This window comes from Guillardia theta (genome assembly GCF_000315625.1).
Source record: "Guillardia theta CCMP2712 unplaced genomic scaffold GUITHscaffold_18, whole genome shotgun sequence".
NCBI lineage: Eukaryota > Cryptophyceae > Pyrenomonadales > Geminigeraceae > Guillardia > Guillardia theta.
In genome coordinates this window covers 478,110-495,670 of record NW_005434656.1, presented here as the reverse complement: position 1 = coordinate 495,670, position 17,561 = coordinate 478,110, and the positions used below count along the sequence as shown (strand labels likewise).

Genomic DNA, 17,561 nt, shown 5'->3' with positions numbered 1-17,561 from the left:
ACTCCTCGTCAAGGAGCCGAGGTCCTCCTCCTTGCTGCCTCTCCCTCCTTCTCACACTTGTCTCAGTGTACTCGCGGAGTTGCTGGTGCCACCGGCCGGAACAATGGGGGAGGGAGGAGGGAGGAGGGAGGAGGGAGGAGGGAGTATCCAGACCTTTCGATAGCTTCCTTGGCATCCATGACGCGCCAGAGGCCGTCGCAAGCGAGCAGGAGGAACTCGTCGCGGTCACAGAGGGTGACTCGTTCGATCTCAGGGGAGGAGGAAACACCAGCCTTCTTGAGCTGCGGGTCGCCGATGGACCTGCTGACCTCCATGATCCCGTTCACCCGGTTGTTCTCCACGAAGCCTCCGGCCTTGACGATCCTCTCCCGCTCCTTCGCCTGCATCGCCGTGTGATCCCGCGTGAGGCTGAGGGCCTTGAGCCGCGAACTCTCCTCCTCTCTCTCCCTCCTCGCCAGCACAGCCTTGGAGTCTCCTACCCATCCTACAAACATCACGTCGCGTAGGAGCGTCACCGTGACTGCGGTACAGCCATCCTTGAAGCCGCGCTCCTCCGCCATCGCGAGGAACTTGGCGTCGGCATCCTTGAAGCCCTGCATGATCGCCTTCCTCACGTGCTCGTTCTCTGTCGGCTTCTCGATCTTCTCCGCGATCAGCCTCGGCAAGTTCTCCGCACAGAACTCAGCAGCGTTTCTCCCTGCATGCCCGTCGAAGATGGCGAAGAAGGCGCTCCTGTACTTGCTCAGCTCCTCCGACCCCAAGGCAGAGAGGTCCGGGACTTGCACTTCCACGTCTTCCAGCTAACCGACAAGTCAGGCAAGAGGAGAGGAAGGAGGAGAGAGCGACCTGAGCTTTCAGTCCCCTATTTCCGTATGCACCTGAAGTCACTCTGTACTTGAAAGCCTGGGGATCAGGCGGGGCCTCTGCTGTCTTGATCTGCCCGTTGACGTCTCGCTTGTGGCCAGCCTCCATCTCCTGTCCAGTTGTGAGCACATCGCAGGCTCCGTCTGCTAGCAAGCGGCAGCAGAACAGGAGCACGCAACAATGAAACACGAACTCTGGCACTCGAGGAACCTCACGAGCTCTAGCTCTTGCTCCCCCTCACCTGCTCACCTGCTCTGATCCCGAGGTCCCTCCCCCGATCCCATCCAGTTTACATCCTCATTCCCCTTCTATATTTCAATGCGTCCTGCATTCCATTCACCCTATCGTTCTTCTCATCTTCTTCTCATCTTCTTCTGATCTTCTCCTCATCTTCTCCTCATCCTCTTCTCTCATCTTCTTTCTTCTTCTTCTCATCCTCTTCTTATCTTCTCCTCATCTTCTTCTCTCATCTTCTTTTCTTCTTCTTCTCTTCTTCTTCTCTTCTTCTTCTCCTCCTCGTCTTCTTCTCATCTTCTTCTCTCACCCCTTCTTTTCTTCTTCTTTTCTTCTTCTTTTCTTCTTCTTATCTTCTTCTCATCTTGTTTTCTTCGTGTCTGCTCATGCAAGTCTAATAAGTTGATCTAGCTAGAAGACCAGGTGTTGTCAGCACGCCTGGCGCTGACCATGACACCGGACGGTGCCCGGCCTACTAGGCTAGCAGTCGCACGCTCGGAGGACGGGCCGCGCACCGCCGCACTGACTCCCGCCTCGGAGTCCGGCCCGGCCGGACCGTCGGGCCGTCGGACTTCCGGCGAACGGCCCGGCCGGGTTAAGCCAGCTGAGCGCCGGTCAGTCACCCGCCGACAACGGACCTTGGACCAACCGGGTGACTCGGACCGGACCGGCGGACTGGCTCACGGATCATACCACTAATTCAATGTGCAGACACGCGGCCTGAGAAGGCCCTGAGATGCTGACGAGATCAGATAGCATTAATTGCTTGGGTCAAACAATTTCTACACACGCCGACCATCTCAACACATTCTTCTTGCCATGTCACAGGCTTCATAGGCTGCAGCGGCGGCTTTGTCTTGCTCCTGCTGCTCCGATGCCTGCAAACTTCTCAGCGCAGACATAACCCCAGCCGACGGAACAATCTCACGTCAGTGCTTGTGACTCGCGGGCAACTCGCCTTCTCTGCTCCACCACTTCCAGCCAGTCTGCATGCTCACCGTAGCCCTTGACTGCTGAATGAGGACTACCACGATAACGGGTTAGAAGCTCTTTCACAAGCAGCAGCCATCACCGAGCTTTCCGGGATAGAATCATTCGCTTCAGTGCACGAGCCCGATCCCGATCCTCCAGCTGCTGCGCACTCAATACATCGCTGTCCTTGTCTGTCTTCTGTCGGATAGCATCAGCAAGATGGTCTCAGGATGACGAGAGATATGGGGGAGTGTACGGTTTGTAAGATTGTGTCAGCAAGAGAATGGAAAACAAGGAAGCATTTCTAGCGCTGTGTACCTCCTGAGATTTCGCGGATCTCGATGAAATGAGAGGAATTTCATGAGCGGCATCGTCTTGCGCAGCGACTTCTTCCTTCGCCTAAGAAACAAGTTTCAGGCTTTGCTATCCATGTTGGTCTTCCATCTGTGCGCCAAACAACCTCAAGTTTCAACGCTTTCATTCGAAGCCGAAGTTGACGTTGGTAGGAGGCATTCTCAGCGGCAAGCTCCATCCTCTCAGCTGTCGCACCTTAAAGATTGAAACAGGTGAAAAGAGGGAGGGGAAGGCAACCTGCAGAGACAGGTTGAGCATATGCTGTCAAGTGCTCCATCTGTTCCGTCTTGGTCTGTTCCATAACTCCCCTTGCATACGTGTCACTCTTAGTTTTTCGCTGCACCTCTTCCTGTCCAGCAAGCTGAATGAGCAGAGCAACATCACATCTGGAACCATACCCTCAGCCCATCGGACAAGGTGGATGGAAGCGAGTGATGATTTCGTCGTGTGGCTGCTGACATGATCGCTGAATTTGCATTGACACGTGCAACTACAGCTGCCTGCATGATCGCCTGTGATCGCGCTACTAAATTCGCCGCTCCTGCTTGATCTTCTTCACAATCCCCATCCTTTGGGTCTTCCCTACTTGCTTTAGACTTCTCACCATGCCCACTGCTGCTGACCAAGTTTCTCCCGCTGCCAAAGGAACGTCCGAAGACAGATTCCTGCCTCCTGATCTTGACTGTGTAATGCTGCCCGACAGGAATCCCGTTCTCCTCTAGACTGCCTTCTGACTCCGGTCGAAGGAATCCGATGGAAACGACGGAGCCCTGGGGGCCTTTGATGAGAGGAGAGACCTTTTCGAATGGTTCATGCAGCACGTCCCTGCCATCTACACTTGCGATGATGTCACCCGGCAAGATGCCCTTCCCCCAGGCAGGCCCGCCTTCCTTGATCACATTTACGCATAGTACCCCTGAAGGGTGCTGCTTGAATTGTATGGCAACACCATATAGTTGTTCGTTTGAAGGATCTGACCTGTGTTTTTCTTTCCCACCTTCAAGATTCAGTCCCTCTCCCTGTGCATGATTCCGATTCGCCTGCAGAAACAAGTATACATCAGCAATGGCGCGCGAGTGATGGCATTTCAAACGTGTATTGCTCAGAAATGTCTCGTCTGATCAGGTAAAGAGAGAGTAGATCATCCTTACCGATATCAGTTCTCCTTCTCTCCCATGCTCTTTGTACGACCTGTGGGCCCCTGAGAGCGTCGACAGCTCGTCCTCCTCCTCCATCAAACCCCCGCCATGCGCTAAAAGCGGAAATCACATTCAAACCGTTATCGTCCTGAAACCGATTTTGCAAACGGCTGTTCGTGTCTGGAAGCCTCTGCGTAACGGATACAACGGTCATAACGGTTTCTCTACCTCTCCTCGTTCACAACAATGCGTGCGTTCATGAATACGGGAAAGGTGACGCGCTTGAGCGCGACCATGGCAGCGACAGGCAGACGAGGAATGGCAGGCGGACCTGTGGGAGACAAGCTTCCTTACTACAAGCGCATGCGAGGAGTGGTGAGTATCTCATGCCATGTCCTCATCTCCTTCCTCTGGTCTCTCGCTTGCACCTCCTTGTTGCGTTCTCGTCCTTGTCATGACGGTGCTCACTGCGGGGGGGGAGGGGAGTTGGCAAGATGATGCATGCATAGCTTTCTATTATGCTAGTCGATTGTGTGTTGTTTGAGTCGTGATGGTTTCGCTTCGAGTGTCAAGCGGAAAGGTGACAGAATGAGAGGAGAGATGGGATGACAAAGCAAGTGTGTGTGTGTGTGTGTGTGTGTGTGTGTGTGTGTGTGTGTGTGTGTGTGTGTGTGTGTGTGTGTGTTTTGTGTGAGTAATTTTTTTTTTGTGTGTTTTGTGTGTTTGTATGTTTTGTGTATTTGTGTATTTGTGTAGGAGTGAGGAATCGGAAGGTGTGAAATAGAAGCTATCCCGGCCTTTATTCGTTTGTCGGTTATCAGGTGGAGCAGCACACTTCTCCCTTTGAGATCCAGCATGTCAACGGCTTGCTCGCCAACTTCGGCGCTAAGTTCAAGCACAAGGTGTTTGACGTGCTGCCCGACATGATCCCTGCTGCCCTCACGCTGGGCTTCATCATGTGGTGAGCTCCTTCATCATGTTGAAGGATGCAAGGAGGATGACGGCTTTGATAGGTACACCAATCACGTGAACGAGAGGAAGGAGAGAGAGTCTCGCTATTAGTCGCCGTCTGTTACAGGGCGACGGCAGCATGGGAGGACTTAGATGCTTATCGCTGTAGATGAACCTTCACTCCTACCATTTTGGATCGACAAAAATCTCGAAACCTCCCGCCTCCTCGAACCCTCCTCGCACTGGTTTTCCACTCACCCCTTGGCATCATTTGCTCATGCAGGAGCTCTGACGCGCAGGAGGAAGGGGATTAATGCTACTGCCACCGCAAGCAAAAGCAGCCAAACTATCTGCATGAAGCTCGTCTTGAAGATCTGTCAACCTCATTCAGTCGTTATCTGCAATGCAGGAACTCACATTCTCCCCCGGTTTCATCCGCGAGATCGTCGCTCCAGCTGTCACAGTGACGAGACTGCGGCATGTTGCCGTTAGAACTGTTCCACTCGCTATGGTGCATTCTCAGTCTGGTCCACCTGTGTGGGGTGCAGCCAAACACAGTTGCCAACCAGAATTGCCACAGCGGCAACCTGCAAGACCCAAGGTAAGTACGTGGGGCATCCGACCAAGCGGAGCACGGGGTCAGCGGAGCAGCGAGATTGAGGAGGTAGGCAGGTATGACGGGTGAGACCCGCATGGACCTGAGCGTTCACGTTGTCAGCTCGTCATGTTGCTGCCGATGTTGCGCTCACGTAAAAAAGAAATTGCCGCAAGTGGCTGAAGCTCGGCGACCCTCTGCCTAGGAGGCTGTGAGGGAAAGAAGCGACTGAACGAAGTCAGACAATGCAGGCTCATACCTCAACCATTGCACCCTCTTGGGAAACGTTCGCATCACAAGTCCACGACAAGTGAAGTAAGATAGCAAATACGTCATCACAGCTCCACTCTGCCTCATGATCATGGTCAGAGGGAAAAAGTTTGAAGCTGGTCGCCCTGACCGAAGCACAAAAGATGGCGACGGGAAGAGCCACAACATATTCCTTTCAAGGATCACAAGATGGAACGGATAAACAATCATTCACCCCATTCTGTGTCACCTCGCTGTAGATGTAGCCGACTGCCGGAAAGCCTCAGAGTCAAGCATCACCAAACTGAAATGTGACCAAGGAGGTTCAGGACAGTTCCACTGGATGGGATGCAAAAAGTTTGCGATCTAGAGGGCTGGTGAGAGATCGAGGCAAACACAGACACGGGGCTCACATGATGTAGATGACCATGATTCCGATCAAGAGTCTACCCGAGTAAGCATCTCGATATCTGACACAACGTTCAGCCTCGCTAGCTTGAAGCTCGCTCAAGTGTTCCTGAGGAGCAAGTTCTTGTCTTTGATAAAGTCCTGCACTGACCGAGGGCTCCACTCGAACTCACTGCCACCCTCAACCTACAGAAGAAGTTTAAGAAGTTGAGCAGTCCCTGCATGATAAAGAGAGAGAGCTCACGCTTGCGATCTCAGGAAGCGACAAGATGACGGAAAAGAGGATTAAGAGCACAAGAACCTTTCACCAAGAAAATCAGAGAGATAAAACAAGAACAAGAACAGAGCGATATGGCTCACAAAGATGAGAAATAATTTGGTCTTGGATATGTCAGATGTGATCGAGCCGACCGCCTAATGGAGGTCACCTTCAGCCAACACGATGTGATTTGCATCACCGTAGGATACTTCTTATCCGTAAGATCGGCCTCCATCTCCTCCGCCTGATCGTGCACTTCCTTCCTTCCCTTCCCTCTCAATCTTCTTCCTTCGCCACATTCTTCATCGCGGTCTCCTTCAAACACGACCAGCACCTCCCGTTGCTCCTTCCTGTCTTCTCCGTCGTCCAGCACTACGCTGTTGGTGATCATGTAAGCCTCTTTCTCGTTAGTAGTCGTGAGGGAGAAGTCGATGAGTCTCTTCATCAGTAGATCGCACTCTGGCTGCTGGGCTTGCCATGGCGCATGCGCCGTGTGGCCTGGAGCAGGCGTGAGAGGAGCACATGCCAGAGGTCCAGGAAGCATTTCGAGACATACGGACGTAAAGCACATGGGTCCAGCAACACAACAAGGGAAGAGGGGAGGGAACAGGGCAGAAGGACAAGAGTGGAGGAGAGGCTAGTATGCAGCAGCAACCACTGCAAGTATGCTTCTCTCCCTCCTCATCGCTCTGCTCAACTTCTCCAGGCCCAATCGAGACTGTCAAGTTTGATGTTCGAGCGGCGCCATGCCGGGCCCGCCGGGCCGCTCAGGGCCCCGGGCCGGCGGCCGCTCCCGGAGTCCCGGGAGTCCCGCCGGAGCCGGGAGCGTCCGACGGACTGACTCCGGCGATCCGTCGGATCGCCCGCCGGCGGCGCCTGGGCAGCGGGCCACCGTGCCGGAGCCCGGCTCTCAGTCTGGCGGGGGGCACTGACTCAGACCGTACGCCGGTTGCGAGCCACTTCGCCGGAGCCCGCGGCGATCAAACTTCGGCGTGTCCGTTGCCAACTTGAAGTTGCCACTTGACCGCAAGTTGGGCGCCGGGTGATATTGATCGGATCGGTGACCGTACGGCGGCGTGGTGCCCCCGGGCCGCCCGGCGCCGCCGGGGCACCGGGCCCGGGCCCCGACGGACAGCCGCCGTCCGAGCGGGCCCCGTGAGCCCCCCCCGGGCCCTGGCCGGACTCTGTCCGACACACGCGGCCCGCCGTGTCAGTGCCGGCGGCGGCCCGTGACTTGTGGACTTCGGAAGGCTCAGCGGCGGAGCCTCCACCACACGGCAGTGTGACTCCGATCCGCGAGGTCAAAGGTGGGTGGGTCCTCAGAGCGAAATATAGGGGTGGGGTTCAATTGTTTTGCTCACTTTAACCCCGGGGGGTACTCCAGTCGTCGATGAGTGCTTGAAGGGGTGGGGTGGTGTTTATTGCTGTAGACTTTACGGGTGATCAGTTATAAAATCAACGGGTGAGCAAAACGAAACAACGGGTAGTCTTAACCCGAGGGGGTTATCGATCAAAGTTCTAGTGGGTAGGGTGGTCACGCGGCTCTGCGTTTGAAAGTGGAGGAGGTGGTCAACGCGACATTTGAAATTCCACCGAAAGATTGTGGTGGGTAGTAGTACCCACCTAGTTTCTTCAAAGGAAAAAGATCGATATTTGGGGGTTACATACTCAATCATTGCTTTCAGTACCCCCTCTTTTGCTACCCAGACTCTTGCTGATGGGGCGCGAAAGGTTCACGATGGACAACATAGGAGGTAGGGTGTCTCTTTTTCCGGGGTAGGTGAGCAGATGGCTCGAAATAAAAAAGCAAAAGAGACATTTTGGACTCTATGTAGACTGCAGTCGACTCAAGCCTGATAGTTAGTAATTCAAATATTTATTTTTGTAGTTCGAATGTACTACCCCCGCACTCGTGTCACCCCCCCCACCCCCTTGTGTCCCGATGTTCCCGCCTTCCGTCATGGTGGCTTGTTGGTCGTGTCGTCCATGATCTTCTGCAGGATCTGCTGCTGAGGCTGCTAACTCCTCGTCCGACTGCTCACATTCTCTCGACCCCCACGTTTTCTTCCTCATCCCTCCTCCTCTTTTCCTCTTCCATTCCTTGCTGTGTGCAAAAAATCGTGCGTCAGCATAGTCAATTAGGACAGTCAGATGGTTTGTTTCTACCCAGCATTGGTCTCTCTGTCAAAACATTAGAAGCTCTTTGATTGTAAGTTACCGTCATAGACTGCTGAAGATTGAAGCTTGTCTGCATGTCCTGACCCAGATCTGGACGATCTGTGTTGCTCTGTTTTCAAGTAGATGAAGGCACTTTTGAATGCTTTCCCGCACGTCAGGATAATAGTTCTCAGATGGATTAGGAAAATTTTCTCATTTGAGTGTGCTTCGAACCTCTTCTTCGACTCTGAATGCAACTGACAACTCTGTGTGAGTTGTTGTCTTGAGCGGATCACTGGGCAGGTCTGCGGGCCTGCTACTTAACCCGTCATTTCTTGTATCCCATTCGTGCACGTGATGGAAAAAACTGCATCCCAGACCAAAGAATTACAGAGACAGTTGTAATCCATAGCCGATCAATGATATGGTGTAGTGTGATTTCAGCAACTTCTTGCAGACTGACTCAAAAATCTTCTGATTGTACTTTTTTTTTGACGGTTGCAATTTCTAGACCTCAAGACAGCCTTCACAACAGCTGTCTTTCGTCTTCTTCGTAGTGCATCCGTTTTGAAGTAATAACACTCAACGATGCCTACGGAAGGCAAGGCGATTCCGTTCATCGCTCTTCAGGACGGCAAATTTAACGTCACAGAAGAAGCTGCGGAATTCTTGAAATCAGTGAGATTTCCGATTCATTTTGAGCTCACTTTTTTTATTTTTGACTTTGCTTCAGATTGAATATCCCGTCTCTGTCATAGCAGTCGTCGGTCTCTACCGTACTGGCAAGAGCTTTTTGCTCAACAGAATCTTGCTTGAACAATCAGATGGTTTTCAAGTTGGTCCCACTGTGAATCCCTGCACGAAGGGGTTATGGCTTTGGAACCGTGTGATGAAGACCCAAGACAAAGACGGAAACACAGTCAACTACCTCATCATCGACACTGAGGGCATTGGGGCCTTAGACACTAACAGCCAGCATGATTCAATCATTTTCTCCCTGGCTTTGCTGTTGTCGTCTTACTTTGTATATAACAGTGTTGGTTCCATCGATGAGGGAGCTCTGAACAATCTTTCCCTCGTAGTTAACCTTACCAAGCACATTCATGTTAGGAGTTCCGCACAGGGTGGGGAGGATGATGGTGCAGACTTCGCTCAATACTTCCCTTCATTCATGTGGCTAGTTCGCGACTTCACTTTGCAGCTGGTGAACCACGATGGCCAGCCCTTCTCGGCTAAAGAATATCTTGAGCGGGCCCTGCAGCCAGTTCCAGGATTTACGGAGCAGATTGAGGCAAAGAACAGAATCAGAAGGATGCTTACACACTTTTTCCCGGACAGAGATTGTTTTACGATGGTGCGCCCTGTTACTGATGAATCCCTCCTTCAGAGACTCTCTCAAACCCCGTCCGACCAGTTGAGACCGGAATTTCGTGAGCAAATGCTTACTCTTCGAAAGACGATCGTCTCTTGTGCCAAACCGAAGAAAATGAATGGAACCGAACTCGACGGAGTCGCGCTTGTGAACCTAGCATATGCGTACACCATGTCTATCAACACTGGAAGTGTTCCTTCTATTCAGAATGCCTGGAGTTACATCTGTGAAAGCAAGTGTCAACAAGCTCTCAATGATGCCATATCATCATATGACAAGCAATCCAAGGAAATGATTGCCAACGAATTGCCGTTGAGCATGGAAGACCTAGAACACAAGCACCGAGCAATGGAAAAACAGTCGTGGGCTCTATTCCAGAAGCATGCAATCGGATCTGATACCGAAAATTTTAAACATCAACTCGAAGACAAGATCCGTGAGTTGCATAGATTGCTGCAGAATGAGAATTCCGCTCGTGGACGCGACCGCGCTAAGGAGATTCTTGAAAAGCTGTACAAGGACGTTGACGCGAAAGTACAATCTGATGAGTTTTCTGCTTTTGAAGAATTTGAATCAGAGAGGAAAACAGTTCGCTCCAAGTATCTGGAGGAGGTGGATGATGCTCGATTTTTGCCACTTCTAACTCAATAGCATAGGTACCGAATGGACCTGCTAAACAAGAAGTTCTTTCTAGCTTCATGGAACAAAAATTGGCAGAGGTTGGATTAAGATTTGGCAACAGATCAGAACGAGAGATTCAAAAGGTGAAGGCAGATTCGAAAGTTCAGGTAGATGAGATGGCCAAAGAACTCTCGGCCTTGAAGATGGAAAGCGACAACAACCTGAAGAATCTCAAGCTCAAGCTGGAATTTGCTGAGAAGTATAACGAAGATGCAAAAAGCAGGGAGAAAGAGAACAAGGAGGAGATGCAGAGACTTAGGTCTACTCATGAAGAGGCAATGAAGGAATTGAGGGCAAAGGCGGAGGCGGAACTGAAAGCGCAGGTCAATGCCTTGGAAGAAAAGCGACAGAAAGCACAAATGGAAGCTCAGCAATTTGAACAACAATTGCTGCAATTCAAAAAAGATCAAGAGATGCAGACTGCTTTGCTCGAGCAAGAGAAAGAGTTCGCAAAGAGAAATGCCGCCGAGTCCCAGTAAGATCACACCCTAGATGATGACCAATCTTTCAAGGTGACTTGATTCTCAGGAGCCGAGAGGCAGATCTTCGAAGACTTTTGGAAAATGCCAAGAAAGATGCTGAATCTGAGGCAAAAGCCCTTCAAGAAAGATTCGAAATGGAGAAGAAGCAAACAAGCAGCAGCCTCCAGCAACTCACTGAACAGCTGGATCGTGCTTCTGAAGAGGCTCAGGAATGGAAAACAAAGCATGCTGCTCTTGGAGTTCAAATGTCAGAAATGCTGAAGAAGCTCTCCGTAGAACTGGAGGAGAATAAGGCATTGTGTACAGAGCTGAAGCAGCAGAAGGACGAACTCGAAAAGATTGGAGGGCAAAAAGCAAAGGCTGAAAACGAGCAGCTCGTCAGAGACATCGAAGCTTTGAAATCCAAGATTGATGACCTTTCTCATGACAAGACCAATTTGAGCAATCAGGTGCTTGTCAGTCAGGAGGAGAAGCAGAGACTGGAAGGTCAGTTACAGCAGGTCAAACGTGACTGCAAAGAATATGATGAGAAGGTCAAGAAACTCTCTGTTGAATTAGACCAGCTCCAACGCTCTTTGGCAAGCACTGAAGAAAAAGATCAAAGCAAAGAAAACAACTGGAAGAGCTCGGAAAGCAATTGACACAGATAAGCCAGGAAAAGCAAGCCAAGGAACGAGACTTGCTGACGCAACTCCAGCAGAAGACTGACGAACTCGATGGCATCAGAAAAGGCTTCGATGAGAAATCAACTTCTCTTGATCATCTCAAGAATGAGCTCAACAGTCAGATTGCAGATTTGAATGAAAAAAATGCGCAACAAGCCGATGAGATTGAGAACTTGACCAAAGAGCTTGAAGCGGTACGTGGAGGAACGGAGCAAGATATTCAAGAAAAAGAGGCTAGATGGAAACAGGCGCAGAAGGAGATCGAAGACAAGCACAAGAGGAAGATTGAAGAGATCAATGCTGCAAGTGAAAGATCTCAGGTGGAAATGAAGAACGGGTTTGAGACCGAGAAGGAAGTTTTAAATCTTCGCATTAAGTCATTGGAGAATCAAGTCAAAGATGCCATGGAGGAGCGTGATCAAAAGCAGATTGAACTTGACGAGACGCTCAAGGAGTATGAAACAGCGATGGATGAATTGGAGCAGCAGCTCAAAGCTGAAATGGATGAAAAAGAAAAGGAACTCACTGCCAAATTCAATGAGCTTGAGAAGAATTATTACAAGGTTTGTGAGCGTGCGAGTCGTTATGAATGATGAAATTTTGATGATGATCATGATAGATGGAGGCTGATTTGACAAAGACAAACGAAGGTCTTTCCTCAAGGAACGAGGTCATCGAGAAGCAGTTGGTAGAGTTGAAAGCGAGTTACAAGGAAGAGAAAGAGTACCTTGAAGCAAGACATACAAAAGAAATGAAAGAGTATCGCACGGATGTTGAAGCCAAGATGAAACAGCTTGAACAAGACCTGAGCGCAACCATGGCCAAGGTGAAATCGAAGTTTTTGATCAATCCAGAGTTGTTCATTTTTTCCCGTGTCCCAGAATGAGATGCTCAAGGACGACATGGCGAAGGCGCAAGAGAAACACACGGCACAGATTTCTGACTTGAGTTCAAAATATGGTCGATTTTCTACATTCAGTCTATTTGATTCTTGACACTTTTTTGACAGCTGCTTACCAAGATAAGGCCGAGACCGAGCGCAAGGAGCTGCAAAGGTTGAACGATGAGAGACAAAAAGAGCTTCAGGTAACGATTCTTGCGTTTGTTATTTATGGCTAAGTGGCTCAAACAGATTGAGCTTGAAGACATGAAGAACGAAGTCAAGAGACTTGAAAACGAGAAGATCATGACCACCAAAGACCACGAGACCGAAAGGGCTCTGCTCAAGTCACACATTGACAACTTGGAGAAGCAATTGAAGGAGAGAGAAACCGTCTTGCGAGAGTTGGAGCAGACGAAAGAAGCCGAGCTCTCTGAAGCGCGAGTCAAGATCCAGAATATCAAGACAGAAGACGAAGCGAGAATGACAAAGGAACGAGACGAGGCGAAGGCGAGATATGAAGACTTGAGGGTCAAGTCGGAAGAAAAGATTCGTAATCTCAAAGAGGAGATTAACGCCAAGCTCACGGAAAACAAAGTTTTGAACGAGAGGATTGAAAGCTTGAAGGCCAACGAACAGCGCATCAACTCGTCTCTGCAAGAGAACAAAACAAGATTGCACGAAGAGAAGGAAAACTTGTCCTCGCAAATCAAAGGATTGAAAGAGCAACTGCAGCAAACTCAGAAAGAGTTGAGTGACGAGAAGGGTGAACATCAGATGACTCGATTGCGCTCCGAGAAGCAGGAAGAGTGGGATCGTCGAGAGCTTGCTCAGCTGAAGGAGGAGTTGTCCGAAAAGAAGAAACTCATGGAGAATATGATATCCAAAGACCTCTACAAACGAGACTTGGAGTCTCAAAAGTCACAGAATCAGAGTGCGCTGGTATTCTATCCAGAGCATGTATTCAGAACCTCACACTTGGTGTAGGCGGAGGTACAGCGAGAGCGCGAAACCGAGAGAGCCAAGTTCGATGCGGACAAGAAGAAGGCGAGTAGAGGGATGGCAAACCCTCACGTGAATGACTTGAATCTGTCGCAGCTGGAGGAGGAATTGGTGAAGTGCAAGTCTGACTTGAAGAAGGCCTTCTCCGAGGGAGTGATGACAGGTGTGTCTTCTTCTCTCTTACCGCCCGCTTCCCACCTCCTCCACCCGGGCTGCTGCCCTGATTGTGTTTCAGATTCAAAGCAGAAGGAGTTCACAAAGCTGTCAGCGGACAAGGAACGACTGTCCAAGGAGATGGAGGCTTGCAAGGCAGATCTTGACACTTTGAGAAAGATGCTCAAAGTCAAGGTCGATGAGAAAGGTTTTGTTGGTTCTGCCTCACTCGCCGCAGGACGATGAGCTGAAGAAGAAGGAACAAGATCTCAACTCACACAAGGAGCAGATGAAGCCTGTCATGTCTGAACGTGACGAGCTCAAGAGGTTCACCCTCTTCCCTGAGTGATGCTGGTTGATCGGAGCAACAGGGAGCGCGATGACTTGGAGACGAAAGTGATGAAGCTGGACATGGAGCTGAGAAACATCCAGCAGATCGAAGAGCGGAAATACCAGGTTGAGCAGCCAACCTGCTGTGGCTTTACAGTTTATTGATATGATGAAAAGGTTGAAATCATGAGGCTCAAGACTGAAGTTGAGGAGCTCAAGCGAGCAGACAAGAAGAAGCAGCAGATCGAGCCCAAGGCAATCAGCTTGTCATCTCCTGCCTGCACTCACGATCTTGCAGGCTCCCATGAACGAGCAGGACGCGGCCATGGTCGCCCAGCCCGCCCTCACGTCTGCTCTTGCGCGTGTGCGAGCTCGACGAAGCACGGCCCAGGGGCAAGTGACGAAATGAGGTTACCAGACACATCCTGCTTAGACAATAAAGAGAGAAGAGGACGCGAAGATCCAACTGAGACCCCTCTCATAGCTCCATGGCCTTCAAGGTGGGCCCAGCAGACAAGTCTCGTCCTTCCTCATAGCAGATCATGCACTCGGCATAGTAGGACATGTGCGATGGTCGGTGAGCGAACATCTTACCGCAAGGAGGAAGGGCTCGCTTGATGTTGTCGGTTGGGTTCCCCCAGCCGTACTCTTGTGAGGACGTGAGGGGCACGTGGTACTTTTGGGCGGAGGATCCCTCGCATCGCTTGTGCTTGAGCCTGTCCTCCTTAAGCTTAGAAGACGACACATACTGCTTGGCTGGCTTGGTGGGGTTGTTGGCCATGAAGTCGTCGAGCGCATCCTCGAAGCTCTCAAGGTTGAAGGCGTCATGGTTGTCGAAGAAGGAGGAGAACTTGTCGAAGTCTTCACCCTCTGTGGGAGCGCCGACCTCATGCATGACGTCTTTGATCTGATCCTTGGTGATGGTGCCAGCTCCTCCTGCAACCATGCGAAAGGCGACGAAGAAGTCTTCTTTGGAGATGGCGGAGATCTCCTGGTGCCTGTAGAGTTGAAAGATGTTGGGCGGACCCAAAGTCGTGATGCCGAAGAAAGACATCCTAACTGCAAGAAGCATCAGACAAGCCTTGAAGTCGATGATAGCTCAGCCTCATCTTCTCATTGCCATTGTTATGTCACTTCCGTGCATTTTTGGGCACTCAGAATACATTTTGCTGTTTGATGCCTTCGATTCCTTGTCTTTCTCGAGCCCTAGTCTCTCCCTGTTCTTCGTCATTTTTACGTTCTCTCAAGATTTCTCAGCTACTTCTCTCCTTCCCTCCTTTCCTTGTAGTTTTTCAGCACCTTTTCTCTCCTCTCATTTTCTTCTTCTCCTTCTCCTGCTCCTTCTTCATCTGCTTCTGCTTCTGATCCTCCTGCTCCTGCTCCTGCTCCTGCTCCTGCTCCTGCTCCTGCTCCTGCTCCTGCTCCTGCTCCTGCTCCTGCTCCTGCTCCTGCTCCTGCTCCTGCTCCTGCTCCTGCTCCTGCTCCTGCTCCTGCTCCTGCTCCTGCTCCTGCTCATCCTCTTCTTCTCCCCTCCCCCTCTGTTCTCGTTCCTCATCGTTCGCTCTTAGCCGTTAGATGGACCTCATCCCCTCCCGGCTCCACTTGTTCTACTACCCCACCCAGATCTACTACCCCTGTTCCCTACACGATTTACGTACTACCCCTACTCTTCTAGTCTGACCCAAAAGTTTTGTACCCCTACCCCCAATATGACACTGACTCATAGCATAAAATACCCCTACTTTCAGAGGTAAAGCTACCACCCTACCCGTACCCTGTTTTCCTCTTCTGTGCTGCTTCCGGAAATAGACGAGAAGCAAAATGTTCGAAGTACTGGTGGCAAAGGTGAGAATGAGGATGAGGACGAGGACGAGGACGAGGACGAGGACGAGGACGAGGACGAGGACGAGGACGAGCATGACAGGAATAAGAAAGATTACACGAATGATTAATCAAATGACTTTGAGAGAGACAACATCCAGGAGCAAGTGCAGACCAACAGATGGAGTTAGCCGTCAAATCAGCTGCAGTACCAGATGTAGCTTGCTAAGTAGTTCTAAGGCAAGGAAGACTTGTTCAATGCTTGGATTATTTATGTTCGCTTCTCGTGCATTTTTGACGCTGCCTTGCCAGTCGAGTGATTCGGGCGTGGAGCTGTCGTGGTCAAAGAGCCAGTTCTCTGCGGATCAAGTGAAGAGTTCGTATGGGGTGACGTTCGGAGGAATGGGGAACAAGGAGGGACCTTACGGGATCGGAGCATCGCAGAAGGTGTGGAGGTTGCGGGCTGGTGGTCATATGAGACTTTATGCAGGCGTACGACATGGCCTACTACCTGAACGGCAAGTACCAAGTGAAGGAGAAGAAGGCAGGACAGTACTTGTAGGAGACACAAGAGCCAAGAAGAATTAGCCTCGGAGCAAGACAGCGAGAGGACCGAACCTGGCAAGCAGCATGTGGAAGACTTTGCGGAGCATGATCGTGGGAGACTCGGAGCCTTACGGAGTTGGTCTCGTTCTGCGCGAGGCGGAGGACGGAAGCTTCGTCGTGTCTTCGCTGGTTCCCGACAGCCCAGCAGACGAGAGCGGCAAGATCGCGCTGGGGGACGTGCTGTATGAGATCGACGGGCGGAACTTCTACCGAGCGGACAAGGGGGAGGTGATGAAGGCGACGCTGGGGCCTCCGGGCAGCGAGGTGGTGATGGGATTCAAGCGAGGGCTGCGGTACGAGAGCGACGGAGTCTATCGAGTGACGATGGTGCGACGAGCTGTGAAAGGCGCGGGGCAAGTGACGAGACTTAAAGTGGTTGCTCAATGAAGCTGCTCAGCATCCCCTTGTCCTCCTCATCATGTTCTTCTGTCTGCCTCACTCGTTCATGTCCTATTCCTGCTCCTGTACCTCCTTCTCCTTTCCTATACCCATGCCCATCTTGCTTCACCTTGTTCAACCCACCATCCTCCTCCTCATGCTGCTGCTGCTGCTGCTCCTCCTCCTCCTCCTCCTCCTCCTCCAGTCGTCTCCGTGTCGCTTCTGGTGATGTCAGAGTCTTCTCCCCCTCTTCCACCCCCCCGCCACCTCTTCGCTCCTGATGCAGCCCGACAAAAGAGCTCCTGACACCTGCATGACCAGCCCGACTCAATTCCCGTGACCAGGCGCATCGGTCAAGGGGAAGGGGCAGGGCGAGGGGCAAGAGGAGAAGGCGAGGAGGGGGGGAGGGAGAAGAGGGGCAGGAAGATGGAGGCTGAAGCAAGAGGGAGACACAGATGGAGGGAGAAGAGGGAGAGCAAGCAGAGCATGCGAGGATGAAACCTGCTCCCCCATGGCTCTTCCGCAGCGCCTTGCTGGCGCTTCTCGTCAGCATGGAGCCTCCTTGCACTTGGTCGCAGGTCAACGTGGCGGAACAGGCCAATGGAGGGCTCGCCATGGCGGTCTACTTCCAGGCATGCAGAGGTCGCGCGGCTCGTGTGCTGATCTTTCGACAGGAAACGTTTGCTAGTGAGTTAGCGAATGACGGGGAGGCGCGGGAAGGGAAGGGATGGGCCTACTATGGGAGGCTGGAGGAGGCGACGATCGGTAAGAGCAGTGAGGGAGAAGAGGGAGGGGAGGCAGGAGAGGAATGACTGGAGCTCCGCCTTGTAGTGTTTGTCTTTCAGCATGTTTCCCTCATCCACTCGCTGCGCATGTCCAGCGGCCTTGGGTTTGAGGGGCACACAGTCACCGCCTTGAAGCTCTCGACCCTCCGTGCCTCCCCGAGAACGAGGAAGCTGGCGGGTGAGGAGGAGAGGGAGAGGGAGAGGGAGAGGGAGAGGGAGAGGGA

At 51.7% G+C, this 17,561-nt stretch overlaps 5 protein-coding genes across 5 annotated transcripts; 2 read left to right on the top strand and 3 right to left on the bottom strand.

Annotated features, from left to right (window-relative positions):
- Positions 1-62: 62 nt before the first annotated feature.
- On the bottom strand, positions 63-800 carry GUITHDRAFT_68096 (hypothetical protein; the record flags this gene model as incomplete). Its single annotated transcript, XM_005836291.1, has 1 exon — positions 63-800. A coding segment is annotated over one exon (738 nt), but the record flags the coding sequence as incomplete, so codon positions are not given.
- Positions 801-3,788: 2,988 nt separating this feature from the next.
- On the bottom strand, positions 3,789-6,525 carry GUITHDRAFT_151527 (hypothetical protein). Its single transcript, XM_005836290.1, is given in 17 exon segments — positions 3,789-3,938; positions 4,385-4,524; positions 4,577-4,888; positions 4,932-4,986; positions 5,048-5,101; positions 5,150-5,212; positions 5,253-5,255; positions 5,266-5,310; positions 5,369-5,457; positions 5,510-5,551; positions 5,594-5,628; positions 5,675-5,724; positions 5,772-5,828; positions 5,876-5,952; positions 6,011-6,067; positions 6,127-6,180; positions 6,225-6,525. The coding sequence occupies 15 exon segments, from the start codon at positions 6,468-6,470 to the stop codon at positions 4,790-4,792; spliced, it is 1,026 nt and encodes a 341-aa protein (XP_005836347.1). The 5' UTR covers positions 6,471-6,525; the 3' UTR covers positions 3,789-3,938; positions 4,385-4,524; positions 4,577-4,789.
- A 2,381-nt stretch (positions 6,526-8,906) lies between these two features.
- On the top strand, positions 8,907-13,249 carry GUITHDRAFT_67968 (hypothetical protein; the record flags this gene model as incomplete). The annotated part of the gene is made up of 4 exons (XM_005836289.1): positions 8,907-10,166; positions 10,211-10,318; positions 11,002-11,094; positions 12,632-13,249. Coding segments are annotated over 4 exons (2,079 nt in total), but the record flags the coding sequence as incomplete, so codon positions are not given.
- Positions 13,250-13,889: 640 nt separating this feature from the next.
- On the bottom strand, positions 13,890-14,808 carry GUITHDRAFT_151526 (hypothetical protein). The gene has a single exon (XM_005836288.1). It carries the CDS (start codon positions 14,799-14,801, stop codon positions 14,226-14,228), a length of 576 nt encoding a protein of 191 aa, XP_005836345.1. The 5' UTR covers positions 14,802-14,808; the 3' UTR covers positions 13,890-14,225.
- Positions 14,809-15,554: 746 nt separating this feature from the next.
- GUITHDRAFT_151525 (hypothetical protein) lies at positions 15,555-16,575 on the top strand. Its single transcript, XM_005836287.1, has 3 exons — positions 15,555-15,592; positions 15,881-16,015; positions 16,059-16,575. The coding sequence occupies exon 3, from the start codon at positions 16,199-16,201 to the stop codon at positions 16,559-16,561; it is 363 nt and encodes a 120-aa protein (XP_005836344.1). The 5' UTR covers positions 15,555-15,592; positions 15,881-16,015; positions 16,059-16,198; the 3' UTR covers positions 16,562-16,575.
- Positions 16,576-17,561: the final 986 nt, after the last annotated feature.

Excerpts from the sequence above, each read along its gene's own strand:
- GUITHDRAFT_151527 (XM_005836290.1), bottom strand. The coding sequence starts at position 6,470 with ATGAAGAGACTCATCGACTTCTCCCTCACGACTACTAACGAGAAAGAG. Across the intron at positions 6,181-6,224 it reads CGGATAAGAAGTATCCTACG|GCGGTCGGCTCGATCACATC; the intron begins GTGATGCAAATC and ends GACCTCCATTAG. Across the intron at positions 5,102-5,149 it reads CTCGCTGCTCCGCTGACCCC|GTTGCCGCTGTGGCAATTCT; the intron begins GTGCTCCGCTTG and ends TGGGTCTTGCAG.
- GUITHDRAFT_151526 (XM_005836288.1), bottom strand. The coding sequence starts at position 14,801 with ATGTCTTTCTTCGGCATCACGACTTTGGGTCCGCCCAACATCTTTCAA.
- GUITHDRAFT_151525 (XM_005836287.1), top strand. The coding sequence starts at position 16,199 with ATGTGGAAGACTTTGCGGAGCATGATCGTGGGAGACTCGGAGCCTTAC.